This window comes from Uloborus diversus, chromosome 3 (genome assembly GCF_026930045.1).
Source record: "Uloborus diversus isolate 005 chromosome 3, Udiv.v.3.1, whole genome shotgun sequence".
In the NCBI taxonomy this organism is placed as follows: Eukaryota; Metazoa; Arthropoda; class Arachnida; order Araneae; family Uloboridae; genus Uloborus; species Uloborus diversus.
In genome coordinates this window covers 90,362,008-90,379,114 of record NC_072733.1, presented here as the reverse complement: position 1 = coordinate 90,379,114, position 17,107 = coordinate 90,362,008, and the positions used below count along the sequence as shown (strand labels likewise).

Sequence of the window (17,107 nt, the reverse complement as noted above, 5' to 3'; positions counted from 1 at the left end):
ATATATTGTTAATACTATTTTATTCCGATTGACTAGCATGTTGAATATTATAAAACTTTTTTCTTCTCAACACCTCACGATTTTCTTTGATTTGCACTTTTTTACGTTACGTATTAATGCTGATACATCAATTTATTTGATGGATAAATTTTGCACTTTACAACTTTGTATGCATTTTTTCATTAATATTGTAAAGCATACTTAGTTGCATATGTACCATTGCTGCAGAAGCACTTGATGTCATTAAAATAATCACTTAGATTTGCAATTTGTAAGTATTTGTTTATTGTGCGATAATGTGATTGCTGAACTCTTATTATTGTTACCTTTATATATAGGTATGAAAATGACATAAGTGGAACTCAAATCTTCGGGATGCGAGCAGAAGGTGACCGCGTATACATAACAGAAGAAGGATTTACAAAAATCCCTGCAAACGTCAATGTAACTATTCGTCTGTTTGGCACCCATTTCTCAATTCATACAGAATTGGCCTTTACCAGTGCCAGCCAACCCGCAGGAAGCAGATGTGATAACTTGCCATTAACTAAAATAGTTAAAGTATCGAAAGAAAATGTTATATCTGAAAATGTTTTAGAATTTGAATTAGCCCTTCCAGTGTTAGAAGATACCGAAAGTTATTACGTATGTGTGAAAGAGACTTATGAAAAGGGAGAAGCTGTTAGGTGGGTGCATCAAGGTGATGAAGCATGGATGAAGATTGAGCCAGTTGGTCGCATTTTGCCAATGTGGTTTCAGATATGTGTCATATGTTCTCTTCTCATACTCTCAGGATTATTCAGTGGCTTGAATTTAGGCTTAATGGCATTGGATCGAACTGAGCTTCAAGTTATAGAAAATTGTGGTACAGAAACTGAGAAGAAATACGCTCGCGTTATATCTCCTTTGAGAAAGCGTGGAAATTATCTTCTTTGTTCATTGCTTCTTGGTAATGTGTTAGTGAATAGTACTCTTACTATTCTCTTAGATGATCTAACCTCGGGCGTCATTGCCATCGTAGGGTCCACCATTAGTATAGTTGTTTTTGGTGAGATTATTCCACAAGCAATCTGTTCCCGTCATGGCTTAGCAATAGGAGCCAAAACCGTTTATGTTACCAAGTTCTTCATGCTGGCCACTTTCCCATTGTCATTCCCTATTAGCAAGATTTTGGATTGCGTACTTGGGGAAGAAATAGGAAATGTTTATGACCGAGAGCGCTTAATGGAATTCATTCGCGTTACTAAAGACTACAACAAACTAGAAAACGAAGAAGTTAACATAATATCTGGCGCATTAGAATTGAAGAAAAAAACCGTGGCCGATGTCATGACTCAGATCGATGATGTGTTTATGGTACCTTATAATGCGATTTTAAATTTTGAAACCATGTCTGAAATTATGAAGCAGGGATACTCAAGAATTCCTGTTTATGAAGGCACTCGTAATAACATTGTAGCTTTGCTGAACATCAAAGATTTAGCTTTTGTTGATCCGGATGATAATTCTCCACTGAAAACTTTGTGTGAATTTTATAATCATCCTATAAACTATGTTTTTGAAGATGAAACCTTGGATGTTATGCTGAATGAATTCAAAAAAGGTAATTTATTTCTCATTTTAATCTATTCATGATTAATTTTTATCGATGCAAGATTTAAATTTGCTTATAGATTTATTATTCGCTGATTTTGAGTGCGTAAATTTTTTTGGTGTTTTGTTTTGAACCATTTTAAATTGATTTTGTTTCAAGGTTACCATTTAAATTTTATTTAGATAAATAACTTTCAGTTTATTTCAAAAACTCGTAAATTCATTGTAAAAATTAGTACGGGGTTTCAACTTCGCGCTGGATCTCACACTTCCTTTGCAAAATTGCTAGTAACGTCTTAAAAATTCGTTTTTAAAGCAGAGTATTCTATTCTCTGAGAGTATAATGGCTCACGTACAAGTTAAAGGCTTTCATGTCTCTTTATTTATTCATTTTTTAACAATTAAAAATGCAATATATAAGTAATAGTTTAGACACAACTATTGTAAAGATGCAAATTACTATTTTACTTCTTTTTAAATTTGTATTTCCCGTAAACTTCAGTAAAGCGTACCTGACTTTTCTCTGAATTTACTTAATGTTTACCTGCTGCAGGTAATGTTTTTATCAGAGATAATGTTTTATAAGAGAAAACAAGCTTATAAATCTCCTTTAAAATGGATTTTAAAATCTTAAAGTTTTTTTTACTTTACTAAAGCAATAATAGCAGCCTCAATTTCCAAATTTCGGATTCTGTCGGATTTCCGAATTTTGAATCCTTTCTAGGCCTAATTTAAGGAATATTTATATTTTAAAAATTCCTTTTTTACTGAAGCTTTCAGGATTCAATTTATTCATGCATCTCCCGAATTTTACGCTCAAGTCTCCCTATTTTTCAGCTTTCAATGTCGGTAGCTATGCAATGTTTACATCATTTTGGGGAGTTCAGTGAAAAGGGACTATAATTGGCCCGAATTCCAGTTGGAACACTTCTGCATAACTTCAGCGAAGACAAAAATTCAGTCTCTCCAATAGGGACTTCCTTGTTCCATTGGCGAAAGGGGCACTAGTCACCTTCCTGTCCTGGAAAATGATATTTCTAGTCTTGGAGAAGGTTTTTTTGATTTATAATGCTTAGAAAAAGTGTTTGATAATATTCTGTTTCATTTTGCGTAATTCAAGTAGACATATAATTCTTCGCTCCATGTGGTAAAACAGGAATGCTCACCCCCTAAGAGCAAGGGCGTACCCCCCCTCGTAAATATCGCAAAGACCCTCACCCCCCCCCAAAAAAAAAAAAAGTAAGCGCCCTCCTCTACCCCTGAGTAAAAGCGGTATACTAATCCTAAAACGTCACACTAAGACATAGGAAGTCTTGGAGATAAGTACAGTCGATTCCGGTTAATAGGATCACATTGGGACGGGACCATTTTGGTCCTAATAACACTGTGCCGCAAAAAATACCTTCATAATGCTTCTGATGTTATTCTTGCTGATTCTTATGGAAATGTCCTCCTAAACCTAAACATGACTACCGTTTCCCCCCTACACGTCCCATTTTTTGGGAATGGCGCCCCCAAGGGTTTTTTTTTTTTTTTTTTTTTTTCAGTTTTCGGCAGTTTTATATCCATTATTTTTATTTGGAGGGGAAGGAAGCATTATATCAACCATTAACATTCTATTAAGGGACTAGAGAGGTGCAAAGTTCAAAAGCATGAACATTTGTAGCAAGTTAGGAGACTCGTGGGGGTATTCTCCCCTAATATTTTTTAAATCATCAAAACCACTTTTTTTCTGGGGGTTTGTTTTACAATATTGTCTTTTATTTTTGGCATAAGACTCACTCTTATGAGTCCCATACCCGGTAAAAGTTGCACATTGTATTTTTTTTTTTTTTTTTTTTTTTTTAAATATTTGAAGCATCACATTTTGCACAGTCAGAGTCGCATTGCAGATCTTCAGTAAAGAACCTCCCCGTATTAATTCAACATGATTCAGACATAATTAAGATTAAAATTATCCTAAGTATGCTTATAGCGTAGCATTAATGAATGCAATTTATATTACTGGGGATGCACTGCCCCCATTACTTTTTACTTTATTAAGAAGTGGTAAACAATGGAGCTGATGCAAGGGCGCCTATATGCAAAATTTTAAGGGGGGAGCTCAAAAAATTTCCCCTTGGTTTAGCAGAATATTTTTCTCATGGAATACGATTTCAGTACAGATTAAAATTTGACATTTTTAATAGTTTGTTCATTAATGGCTGGAAAAGAAATGTTTATACATTTTTGCATAGAAAAAAACACTAAAAGCAAGGAAGTTCTCCTTTCTAAAGGGGGGGGGGGCTTGAGCCCTCACTTGCCCCCCTAATGGGCACTCTTGAGCTGATATCACCAGAAATATATATATATATATATATATATATATATATATATATATATATATTAATGCTAATTTATGAACATATTTAAGTTCATTTTCAATCATTATTATGGTGGGAATGGAAGTTGGGGGTTCTTTCCCGATGGGGGTACGGGAAGGTTCTTTCCCGAAGATCTACGATGCGACTCTGATCGTGCAAAATGCGATGCTTCCAATAATTTTTTTAATTTTTTTTACAACATGAATATTTTTTCCGGTGTTGGGCTCATAGAAGTGGGACCTATGCTCTGGTTTTTTTGCCGAAAAATAAGAGAAAAATGTGTAAAATAAACCCCTAGTAAAAAACAGATCGGTTTTGATGATTGTATAAAAAAAAATTAGGGGGAATACCCCCACGAGTCTCCCAACTTGCTCCAAATGTCATACTTCAATGTCATACCCTTAAAAGAATGTAAATGGTTAATATAATGCTCCCTTCCACTCCAAATAAAAATAACTTTAAAACTGTCAAAAACTGAAGAAAAAAAAATGCGGGGTTACATTCCCAAAGAGTAGGACGTGTAGTGGAAAACGGTGGTCATTTTATATAAGAATCAGCAATAATTGTATCAAAAGCAGTTTGAAGTTTGTTTGTTTTTTTTATTGGCCGCACAGTGTAACCGGCTGGTCCGATTAAGCGAACAAGACATGTAGACATGTACAGCTTGACGTAACATGCTATACACAAAACATTTAATTTCTCTGATTATTATTGTGAGCCCCATTGAACATACAAAGAAGAAAAATTGCTGTTTACGAAGTTTTTCTGTTAAATAATAAATTAAAATAAAGCGTATAATCTTTTTACACTCAATGCGTTTACACCATAAATGCGTTTAGACCGATACGGTTTTAGTTATTCCTTACAGTCAGTAGCGATTCAACTCAATTACCAGAAGTAGCTAAAAATGTGAGAGCGAAAAAATAAGTGATAAAAAGTACTAATCGGTCATTAAAAATTCCAACTTAATGTAAATTACGTATTTTACAACTTTTTTTTTTTGAAAAGATTTACATTATTGAACGTTCTTACTGAACTAAAGAAATTTGAAATTTCCCATTTTGATCTTTCCTGGAACAGTGCCGCCAGGCTATGGGACTTTCATTAACCAATTTTCCTGTAAATATTTCTAGGTTTAATTGAAAGTTTCAAGGAACCATTATTAATTTTTATTGCACTGTATTAAGTTCATTGGCCCACTTAAAACTCGCTTCAAGCAGGGGATTTTTTTTTTCCCCCAATTTGTTCTCATGTTCCTTGGTCCGATTAAACGGATTTTTGGTCCCATTAAGCGAATAATAGTGGGCTTGTGTAAGGGGATTTGTTTTGGTTCATTAAGATTTGGTTCAAATTAGCAGCTCGTCCGATTAACCGGTGGTCCAATTAAGCGGATTCCACTGTACTTGTTTCTTTTCATATATTCTAAATGCATTGCTCTATATATAAATTCATCACATTAAAAATTTTCTCTAGTTCTAAGAAAGGTCATCGTTTTCGCATAAATTTTGGTTGAAATTTAAATCCTAATATATTTTTAAGTTTTCTCGAAAAAGCTCAAGCGTTTTTTAATGTATGAGAGAGTGGTGTACCTTAAACCTGTTTTTAGTTTATGATTTGTAATTTAAAAAATAATGCCATAAAATATTTATATATATACATTTTCTACATACCTTTGACTGTTTTTTTATGTATTATATTTTTTTAAAGAATTTTATTTCGTGGTTTAGTAAAAAAAAAAAAACCTTCAATAGGTTCAAGGTACAATCAAATTTTGGCGATAAATCTCTCTCTTATGGCAACCAAGCGCCACTGTCGCAATACTACGGCAACCCTACTATTTTCCCCTTCCCTGACGATAAACTGCTCTCATAGCAAACCGGCGCCACTACGGGGATACTACGACAACCCCTTTACCACCCATTCTACGGAGCGGAACGCCCCCTGCCTTTCCCCCCACCCCCGCTTTTCGCATTTCGGATGGGAGTGCAGTGGTTTCACCTCGTGGCTAAATTTTTTTTAAATTAATTTAAATTGGGCGTTTTTCAAAAAACTAAGAGGATCTTATTGAAAACCTGCAAGCAGTGAGTACAACTTTTTACTTTTTTTAAATTTAAATTTGTAAGTAGTTTTTATAAAACGTATGGGATGCACTGATTTCATTGTTACATAACCACCCCCTCTTTTGTAGTGCTTAATTTTACAAAAATAATAAATTTCTTCTAGTCTAATATTTATTTTAATCCTAAATTTATCCTTTCCAATCGTTTTTTTATTTTTTTCAGTCCAGATGTATTTAGATTTTGCTCTAATCAGGCTAAACGTGTTTGCAACCATGCCGTTTTATTTTTGTGATTTTATGTGTTTTCCTTCAACTGTTGCTAAATTTTTTGGCCCCTATTTCCAGATGCTATTTTTTTTTCGCTCTGCAAATGAAAAAGAAAGGGTGAAAATATTTTTTTTTTCTATCCTAATTCCGTGGAAAATGAATGAATTTCTCGTGTTTTGTAGGATTTATTTTTTAATTGAATTTTTAAGAGTTTATTTATTTAGGTTAGTTAAATAATAGTGTTTTTGAGGATATTTCCCAAATTAATTTTTGATTTGATGTTTGTTTTAATGTTTTTATGGTCATTGGGAAAGTATCTTAATTTGTGTGGTCGGCCATACATAATTCGTCCGACCGCATAGAATATCATTGGTCGGCTGTTGAAATTAGATCCCGCCCCTTTGGTCGGGTTCATAAAACAGTCCCGACCCCAGGCAGTAATTTCTACTCGGCTCATGCACAGAAGTTGGTCGGTGCTTCATTACATTTCCGGCGGTCGGGTCTGCAACCACTGCCTTACTAAAAATGTATCTATCTAGTTTTCGCAGCATTTTATTGTATTGTTTAGGGTTTTTTTATTTAGATTAGTTTATAATTAGTGTTTTTGTGCATTAAATTATTCAAATTAATTTCTTTTTAATAGGTTAATTATTTATTTTAATGCTTTTTACCGTTTTTTAAAGAATTTTTTTTGCCTAGTTTTCTTTGCATTTCAATGTAACTTTCAGTGTTTATTTGATTAGATTAGTTCATATTTAGTGTTTTTAAGCAGTTGAGTTTTTTAGTATTTTTCTCGAGATTAAGTTGTTTTTGAACCTTTTGTTTACATTTTGATGCTCCAATTTCTTGTATTTCTGATGCAAAAACTCCATTTCATTCATTTTCCAGTAGGTTAGTAAAAAAAACATACGTTTCTCCCCCCCTTTTTTTTTTCATTGGCAGAGCGGGAAAAATAGCGCCTAGACTTTGGCGCCAAAAAATTTGGCGAAATTTGAAAAAGTCGCCAAGACGCACCTTTATCGAAAACTTCCCAATATTGGTATTGAACCTTGAACCTAGTTGTATAATTCCTTGTATTTGGTAAATAAAACTCAAATTCATTAGGATTTTAACATACATATTAAATAGGAGTAAGTTTACATGTATTTATAGTAAATATAAAACACAAAAAGTTTGAAAGCAAAATATTTCCCCCCCCCCCAAAAAAAAAACATTCTGTCTGGGTAACGAAGCAGCTAACCAACATTGTACTTTGATAAATCAACACCGGAAACCAGTTTTTGAAGCTGTCGTTCTGATCCACCAGATAATGTAGGATGAGGTAATTTAAAAACATCATATTTCTCCAATTCATAAGTGTTTGGGTCCACTCTAGCGAACTTTTGGGAAGTTTCATCTTTTTTTGAGATATTTCACTTGATAAATATTATCGTCAATCGAGGCAACTTCAGCAGCAAAGAATTGTACACTTTTTTTTTGAACTAAGTTTTGCAAGAACAAAACTTCCACCCTCAATAACTGAACTGTCAGGATCCACCAAATTGACAAAATCTTCCTCGGGAAGCCCCTCTTCTTCACATAAATCAGCCAGATCTTCATCAATGTCAGACTCCGAGCTGTCTTCAAAAATCTTTTTGACAGCTCTATTTTGGGATGCTTTCAATATTTTCATAGATTTTGGCTTATGTTGTTTTTTTTTTTTTCTTTTTTCTACTTCTGTCCGTTCTTTTACTGGAGTATCCGTCAGTATTAAAGATTTCCCTTTAGATCTTCCCTTACGTGTTTCTTTTCTTGGTAACTCTTTAAGACAGGGGCGGATGTCTTCTAGAGATACCATTACTCGCGGCCGTGAAGACATTGGTGTCATAGGCACTAGACCTACAGTTAAAGTTAAAGATCTCCCAACTGAACTGGGAAGTAAGTCTACATTACGAATTGAAGAGGTTCCTACAAATGAAGTTGAAGGCTCATCAACTGAGGTCAACAGCACAGAAAAGCCTTCAGGTTCATCAACAAATGTAGAAGAAGGCCTACTTGTGCTTGATGTCTCAATTTCCTCAGATTGCATCGGTCGATCTGTAACATTTGAAGCCAGAAATCCACTTTCAAGGAAAATATTTTCATTGAGTGGAAACAACCTGGTTTTCTTAAACCCTGAGATAATGTTACTAGGGGTAAAAGCTAGTGGAAAGGCTTGTCCAACCAGCTCGGCAACATCAAAAATAGTTGCTGGCTTCCCAACATTTCCTGGGTTAATCATCCAATCATTCATTGCTGAGCTGAAATAAGTTTTAAAAGGTACGTAAACACTTCTATCCGAAGGCTGCATTTTGTAAGTTGTATGAGGGTGGAAAGTCACAAGAGTAACGCCATTTTCTTTAGGCAAGATAGTTGTCTTTACCGAAATATGACTTTCATGGTTGTCCATGAGAAGAATCACTTTGTATTGCTCGCACCACTGAACTTAATAAAGTGTTCGATAAAATCAAAAAATAGATCTTCTGTTGATCACCCAGATGGATTTGCTCTTCCAATGATTCCTGGTGGGGCTCCTCTTAGCATATGTTCTTTGAAATGTTTCCGTGGAAATATTAGCATAGGAGGGATAAAACCTCCTCCGGCATTGATTGCAGAATTCATTGTGATGTTAGTCTCTCTTTCTGCATTTGTCATACTCCACACTCAAGTCCTTTCATGGCTACTATTTGGGGGGGGGGGGGTTGACCGTAGATATTCCATTTTCATCACAATTCCAAATATTATAAGGACTGATCTCCGGATTGTTTTGCAGTGCTTTTTATAGTTAGTAAAAAACAGGGTGACATTTGTCTTGTTGAATTCAGTAGATCGCGCTAAGCTGGTTGCTTCAGGTTTCCTAAGAGACAGCTCTTTAGATTACCTTTTTCGAAACAATCGCAGCCACTCTTTGCCTGCCATTTTCTTGTCATCCCATGAAGGATCATACTTTTTTTTGTTTTCTCTAGCAAATTCATATGCTAAAACTTTGACGTTTTTTAAAGGTAACCCATAGTGAAGATTATATGCTTTGAGTATGTATTCCACAAAAAGTTTCTCCTCTTCTACAGTAAATACCTTTTTCACGTCATTGTTGCTCCGTACTCATAAGTATTTGAACCTGATGCTTTGAACTTGTTGAGATGTCTTAAAAGTGTTGTTTTGTCAACTCCAAAGTCTTTTGCAGCTTTGTAGGCTGTAAGCTCCTTTTTTCAACCTTTGTTTACTGCCATTTCCAGATCTTCTTTATATATTGGTTGTCTTTTTACTCCAGTTTTGCTCCTTGGCATCTGAAAATTACAACAGGATTAGTCTAAAACAATAACAAATATCTGTTTGAAAAATGTTTAAGTCTCTAACCTAAATTATATTTTAAAAGACAGATGTTTGAACAGTATTATTTTTTAAATGTTTTTTGTAATAGGTTATAGGACAACCATACTTTGATGTTTCTAAGAACTTTTTCTTGAAAGAAAATTTTGAGCTCGGTATATATGGACCTAGTATTATTTAGGCTATGGTTTTCTTCACTTAATACAATGCAACTAGTCTTACCTAGGCTATATTTTTGAAAAATAAAGAGCATTGGTCTAGACATGCTAGGCTGAATTGAAAATATTAAAAAAAATAAAGTAAGTTATGTACCTTGAACTTGTTCAAGGTACAGCGCTTGACCTATTGAGCAAAAATGGCTGCCAGCTCTTTTAAGTCTAACTTTCAAGTGACTCTAAGCATATATAGTTGTAGCTAACAAAATACTTTTTGCACGGGTCAGCTAGTAATAATTTATAAATATGCTAAATATATGAAAAAAAAGGAATTTCCTTCTCTTACTTACTTGTGATGTAGCAGAACATTGATAACTACTTAGGCATGCTGAGGTTGAGGTAACGTAAAGTTAACAATTTGCTGTGAATCTTCCACAACTGCATGCGAACAAAATAATTATTTCTTGCCTTAAAGATTTTTTCTTTTTTAAGAGGATGGCTGCTCTAAAGGCAAAAAATGTCATGGGCAAAAAAACTGTGCACGGGCATGATTTAAGACGAATAGCTCTGCTAAAGGAAACTCCATTCTTTCCTTCATTCCATTCATTCCTTTTGTACCCTGCAGAAGTTTGCCTCCAACTACTCATACCTGAAAACGCGATCTTTAGGATTTAACACGATTTTTAGTTTGAACTTTATTTCACTTTCACTTATGTTTCGTAAACTTACAAGGTGGTGCAAAAGTATAAAAGTGTCATAATTTGAATTAGCTGCCATTTTGCTATAAATGAAAAAAAAAGCTATGTTTTCATCAAAAGTTAATTTGACAATTAGTAACATTACTTGGAAAAAATTATGTCGCTGAAATGGCTTCCTCCCGAGTTGATGCATAATTGCGCTCGTTTTACGGCATTTTCAATTGTTGCTCGCAAAACATCTGGCTCCAAATTGGCGATTTCTTCGTCAATGTTAGCTTTCAAGACGTCTAAGGTTCGTGGTTTGTTGTGGTAAACCCCTTAAATGTTCAAGCACATGGAACACGACGACAAGGAAAACGACGACGTTGCGTTAAAACAAGACTTAAAATTTGTCATATAAGCAGTAACAATAAATCCACGTTCTTTAGGTGTGTATCGCTCCATGACTTGTTGATAACTAATTCACTAATATATCTACATCATAAATATCAAAAGCACAGTGACATTTGGTGCCATTTGCAAAAATGGCGGTCAATTCAAATTATGACATTACTTTTGCGCCATCCTGTATTGGTGAAAACACTTGGAAAATGATAAATGTTCTTAATCAACAGATTATTCTGTTTGATGTACAATCCCTTGGTGTTATGTGAATTTTGTTTCAAAATTGTGATGTGAAGGCGAAAGTCGTGCCATTTTAAATGTAAAGAAATTGATTTTTAATGAAGGTCTGCATTTTTAAGAACCGAAAAACAAAGTAGAGGGTGATGTTAAAAATTTTTCAAGCGTATGAACTACAGAGGTAGATCCAATTTTAAATTCTGTCGTTAAAACTACACTTTGAAGAACATTTTTGCTTTAAAACTTAGTTTTTATGTAAATCAACAGGATTTTCTATTAACGAATCGATTTGGAATATCGTAATTAAATTAATATTAAGTCAAAAAGGCGTACTGTAATTGATACATCTGTTACCGTGGAGTTGCTCAATATCGAACCGGTAACCATGGTCGCTTTCGCTATTTTTTTTTTCATCTGCTGTACTCTGAAATTCAGCTACAATATCCTCGTTAGTATGTATCTGATATACCTTCAACAGAAGCGTAATTTTCAAATGCTTCTCTTCTCCTCAAAATAAGAATAAACGGCCGTCATCACTTGTTTTCAGAATTATCCTAAAAAGTATCAACTTACCTGTAAGATTAATAGAAAGTTAATGATAATCACAAAAATGTAGCTCGCTTTAACACGGGGTTTGCTCCTTTTAAAAGCGAGTTATGCTCACATAGTCTTTTAATCAAGTACTATTGATTTCCTCGTTAAAACCGGACTCGTCATTGTCGTTATAAGCGAGTTCGACTCCATTAAATCTCTGTTTCAGACCCGAAAAGACACTTTTAAACACCTTTTTTTTCTAATGTTTTATTTGATTATATATTTATTTTATTTATTTATTCAGAAAAAAGGGTGGTATTCGGGGTATTGTATGCTATAGTTTGGTGTTAGTTGATATTTAGAGCATGAACCATTCATGATGTGTGTTGTATCATATTTAAAAACAATGCAGACATTTAGAGAGGGTGCTTTCGATTTAGCTGATGCAGTTTGCCATTATTTCAGTTTTACGTCCCGCTGTGTGAGAAGATTTTGAGAAACTAGAAGCAGAACTCAATTTGTCTACCATTCCCTTTCTCAATAGCTCGCATTTATAATGGAACTAAAAACTTCTTAAACATGAGGAGATAACATTTCTGGGCTTATTGGCCGTGGTCTAATTGGAGTAGAAATTCCAGACGTTTCGGCTTGCTTTGCTGCAGCCATCATCAGTGGTTTGAGTTTGGTGAGACTGATTCCTGGCTTCGGTGGCTCCGGTATTTAAGCAAACTGCTGCTGCGCTGCTGGTCCTGATTGGGAGGCGTTCTCAAGCTGCTGGTGGAATAAGGTTCCTGATTGGATGAGATTCAAGCCGCTGGGTGATCCTGGTACCTGATTGGATGGGAGAACGCCTCCCAATCAGGACCGGCAGCGCAGCAGCAGTTTGCTTAAATACCGGAGCCACCGAAGCCAGGAATCAGTCTCACCAAACTCAAACCACTGATGATGGCTGCAGCAAAGCAAGCCGAAACTTCTGGAATTTCTACTCCAATTAGACCACGGCCAATAAGCCAGGAAATGTTATCTCCTCATATTGACGCCGGGCCGTGAAAGCCTTAAACAGTATTTAACTTCTTAAACAGTTAGAAAGTACAATCTACCATTTTCAAAACATCTTTCCAACTGAAAAGAGACAGGTTTTACAATTTGGGTCATTCAAAAATATTCCCAACTTGAATTGTGACCGAGCAATTACAATTTAAATTCATTTTACCTTGTCTTTAGTAACACTTTCATGTGAGCTTTTCAGAAACGTGAGCCACTCATTCGTATGCTTTAAGTAGTCATTGGGAAACCCTTTTCATATTTTGTATTAAAAAATAACCTCTGATAGTTGTTGGCTAAAAATACTCTAAGAATAAGCTATACTTTCACTTTTCGAAAAGTTAAATAAAATACCAACAAAAGACATTTCTGTCCTATAGGGCGAGTGGTTACTGAATGAAACTGCACTGAGCAAGGTAATTCTGCATATTTTCTCTAGCAATGAAGGAAGTTTTTTAATCTTGATTGAACTAATCGGAACTTTATAAATTGCTAGATTTTGAAAAAAAAAAGATAAGTACTTTTTACCAAAATTTTTTTTAAAAAAATTCATTAATCGCTCAAAATGTTGGTTTTGTGATAATATACGTAAGAGTATTCATTTCTAAGAATCGCAGTTCCATGAGCAGTTCAATGTCGCTAAAAATACTTCTGAAATCTCAAGTACCCCATGGATGACACAGAAAGCAATGCATAGCCGCAATAGTTTCCGAATGATAGTGAGAAAATGTTTGAGTATTGCAATGTGTTATTTCCAAAAAACTTTATCACATTTATTTCCGTGATTTTAAAGGGATATCCAATTGTTAGCTAAATTGTAGTTAGGACCAAAAATGGACTAAAAATTCAAAATAAATGGACTTTTCTCATATTATTTGGAAACCGAAGTTTCAGTTAGAGGAAAGGATGGAGTCTAAGGAAGGCCGACTAGAGGGGGAGGCCGGGTAAGCTTCGAGTGAGTCACACAAGTCGTCTTACCTCAATGCCGCATTGAACGGCAACACGGAATAAAACCAATACGTTTGTCTTGTTTGACAATGAGAAACACATTACAATTTTACATTTAAAAAATACACTTAGTAGTTTGTTAAAAGAAAATCTTAATGTATAAAATACTTAATTTTAACAAGTAAAATCATTGTGCTAAAAGTGAACTAAATACTGTCTTGTTAAGAAAATGAACAACTTGCTGCTTTTATAAGCAATGTTTAAACCAATGATGCTTTATTCCCTTAATATTACAATTATACTTTATACTTAACGAGAAGTTTTCTTTTTCCTAATTTACATATTCTGTTTAAATCGAACAAATATGACACTTCGTTTAAAAATTTGAGTTCTTAGGTATTTTACTGAACAGAAAAGTACTTGGAAATATCTTTTAATAGTAATTAGAATCTGAAAAAAAAGCGCGATTTCAGGTTGCAAATTTTCTACATAATAATTCATCTTATTTATACATTTGGAATCTTATATTGGTGAAAATTAAAAGAATATTCACAACTATAATATAAAAGGTCAATTTAAACAAAATTTTCATCAAAAATTAAAATTTGTATCTGCACAATCATCAAATGATAATATATTTTTTTAACTTCATTAATAAATTTTTTTGACCTATATATTTGAAAAACATAAAAAATAGACTTCGTAATAATTTAAAATGAAAAAGAAACATATTATAAGATTAAATAAGCTTTTAAATTAATGCTAAAAATTAAAACAAATGAAAGACTAACCTCTTTTTATGTCTTGTGTGTAGAACTATGGTTTTTCAGATGTTGTTTTTGGGAAAATTTCTTTTCACACACGTTGCAAGTAAAAGGTTTCTCACCGGTGTGTACCTGATAATGTCTCTTTAGTTTATCTTTATCAGCGAATGCTTTCGAGCAAATGTCACAAACATGGGCTTTTACACCACTATGGATTAAAGCATGTTTTTTAAGGTACTGTTTTTGGGCAAAACTCTTTTGACAAACATTGCAAATATGCGGCTTTAAAACAATAGGTGCCGCTGCTAGCTTGTCCAAACACTGTTTTTCAGAATAAGACGTTTGACTATCATTTTGTGACTTTGTATCTTTACGCAGTTTGCTTGAGTGTTCTGGCTCTTTCCTAATAGACTTGGTATCACAAAGTACTACAGTAGTATTTATTTTTTCTTTTATATCACTTTTGAATTTTTTCAGCTTCCTGCGGTCAGTAAATATTTGCTGTTGACGATCTTTCAGAACTTTTGTGTAGTTATTTAAACAGATATTACTAAATGTTTTAATTAATTTTTCAGTGTAAAATAAAAGAGATTTTTTACAGTCGTCACATTCTTTTGGATTATCTTTGAAAAAATTGCCTTGAATGTAATTCATTGAAATGTGCACTATTATTGAATGTTGCTTGGTATTTGAATTCATAAAAGTAATTTCATATTTTTCTGAAATGAGAGCTTGAAGTAGTAAAAAACATGATGACAGCATTTCTATTACCTTTTCTGATGGAAGCTTTAATTCTCCTCGGTTGATGGAAGTAAAATAATTGACAGAAAGTAAGTTACTATTGGTTTCCATATTATCTTCAAGTGATACATTCTTGGATGACTGGAAATAAATCTTGCATTGAGGACACTCTACGTTTAACTTGTGAACACAATATCCACCGATAAAAGTTAAAATTTCAATATCATCCGCTGTTACTTGTGTGTGGTCAAAATTTTCAAAGATATCACTATAAAGTAAATCACACCTTTCTTCAATTGATTCACTTTGTTCATTTCCACATATTTCAAGTACTAAATTCTTGATAGGGATGTTTCCAAATTTGTTTGAATGTAGTTGTAAAATACTTTTTAAGCGTAATTTCCTCTCCGACTCAAGTAACTGCTGGACCGATACATGATAATTTCCTCCTGACATCTGCCTATACTGAGAAAATTTTGACTCTAAATTGTCGGACTGAAACTTGGAGGTTAACACATATTTTGCTTCCTTGTTTAGCAAATGTTTTATTACTAAAACGATGGTCGCTGTTGTATGATGAAGAGCAAAAAATGTTTCATTGCTCAATCCTCCACAACGAGGGGGATGATTTAATGCTTTCCAGTTTTCCAGCCATTCAGCCATGTTGGATAAAAAATTAATCTTTCATCATCTTCAGATCTGAAGGGAGCACTGTTCGGATTTCTAGTGAATATACCTTTCTTGGCATGGCTTATGTTCATGATGTCCCACCACTGTTTAATTAGTTTCAGAAATTTGATAGTGTCCTTACAGTCAATTTGTAAGTCATTCGCTCTCATTTCTAAAGCAGCGCAATTCGTTTCATCAAAGATTTTTACAGCTAAATTAACATTTTGACGTTCCAAAGTAGATGGATATAATGACTTAAAATTTAAATGATGGGCATATTTAATGATTGAATTTTTTTCTAGGTTAAAGAGCTTTCTTAGATGTGAAAATTTCGGAGAAATGCAAGCATTAGATTTATCTTGAAAATCTGGACAAATAAAGGTTTTTTCAGAGTCAAGTTGATTGAGCCAGTTGTTTCGAATAGATTTTAAAAAGTGAACGGTGTCGAACAACAAGTACAGATCTTTGGATTCATTTGCAGGATTTTTAACACAATTCGCTATTGTTCCATTTCCCAACTTTTCAAACATATTTCTATTTACTCTGTTGTTATCAGAAATTAAACAAATGACTGTAAAGCCTGCTTCTTCAAGAAGATTTAGAGCTTGTACTGTTAAGCTATACAAATCATCAGCTGTTAAGCTACATACAGGCACAAGTCCTATAACTTCTTTATAAGACGAATACAGAGAGGAAATCATAAACACTTGGACTGAAGTTGCTTCAGAATTAGGATTATTTTCAGCAAATCCTGAAATGCAGTGTCCCTTATAAGTTACATTTTTTTGACATGTATTTCATCGATTATTAAATTCACTGTTCTGTCACTTTCATCCAATTTTATGAATTTTCCTTTAATATATTCAATATTTGTTTCAAGGCTAGTGGAGTGATTTAACTTAATCAGATTTAATATTTTTTTAAAGTAATCTATGGAGGGAATTGTTAAAAGCTGACTTTCATAAAGCACCATGTATGAAATTGCTGATTTAATGTATAGAGAGAATGCAAATGTAATAATATTGGTGCTATACCTTCTAGACATTCTCTGTTTTTCACACAACTGTAGTTGCTCAAGCAAAAATAATTTTTTGTTATAAGAATTTAATTCAGATGCATCTGCATCACAATATGCTCTCCAGTGTTTAATCGCTAATTCATAATCGGAATTGCTCTCAGTGAGCGGGGTAAATGATGCGACCCCAGAACTTATTATATTTTCGAGTTGGCTCCATCTGTTCAAAAGGTTACCATCCAAAATGTGACTAAAACATTGGGTAGGAAGTTCACTATCACCATGAAA

General features: G+C 33.8%; 1 protein-coding gene across 1 annotated transcript in view; it reads left to right on the top strand.

Moving 5' to 3' along the window:
• Positions 1-17,107, top strand: part of LOC129218841 (unextended protein-like) — a 154,004-nt gene that overhangs the window by 64,117 nt on the left and 72,780 nt on the right. Inside the window, exon 4 of the mRNA XM_054853162.1 lies at positions 339-1,603. Coding sequence (XP_054709137.1) covers positions 339-1,603 — 1,265 coding nt within the window. The remainder of the gene's footprint in view (positions 1-338; positions 1,604-17,107) is intronic.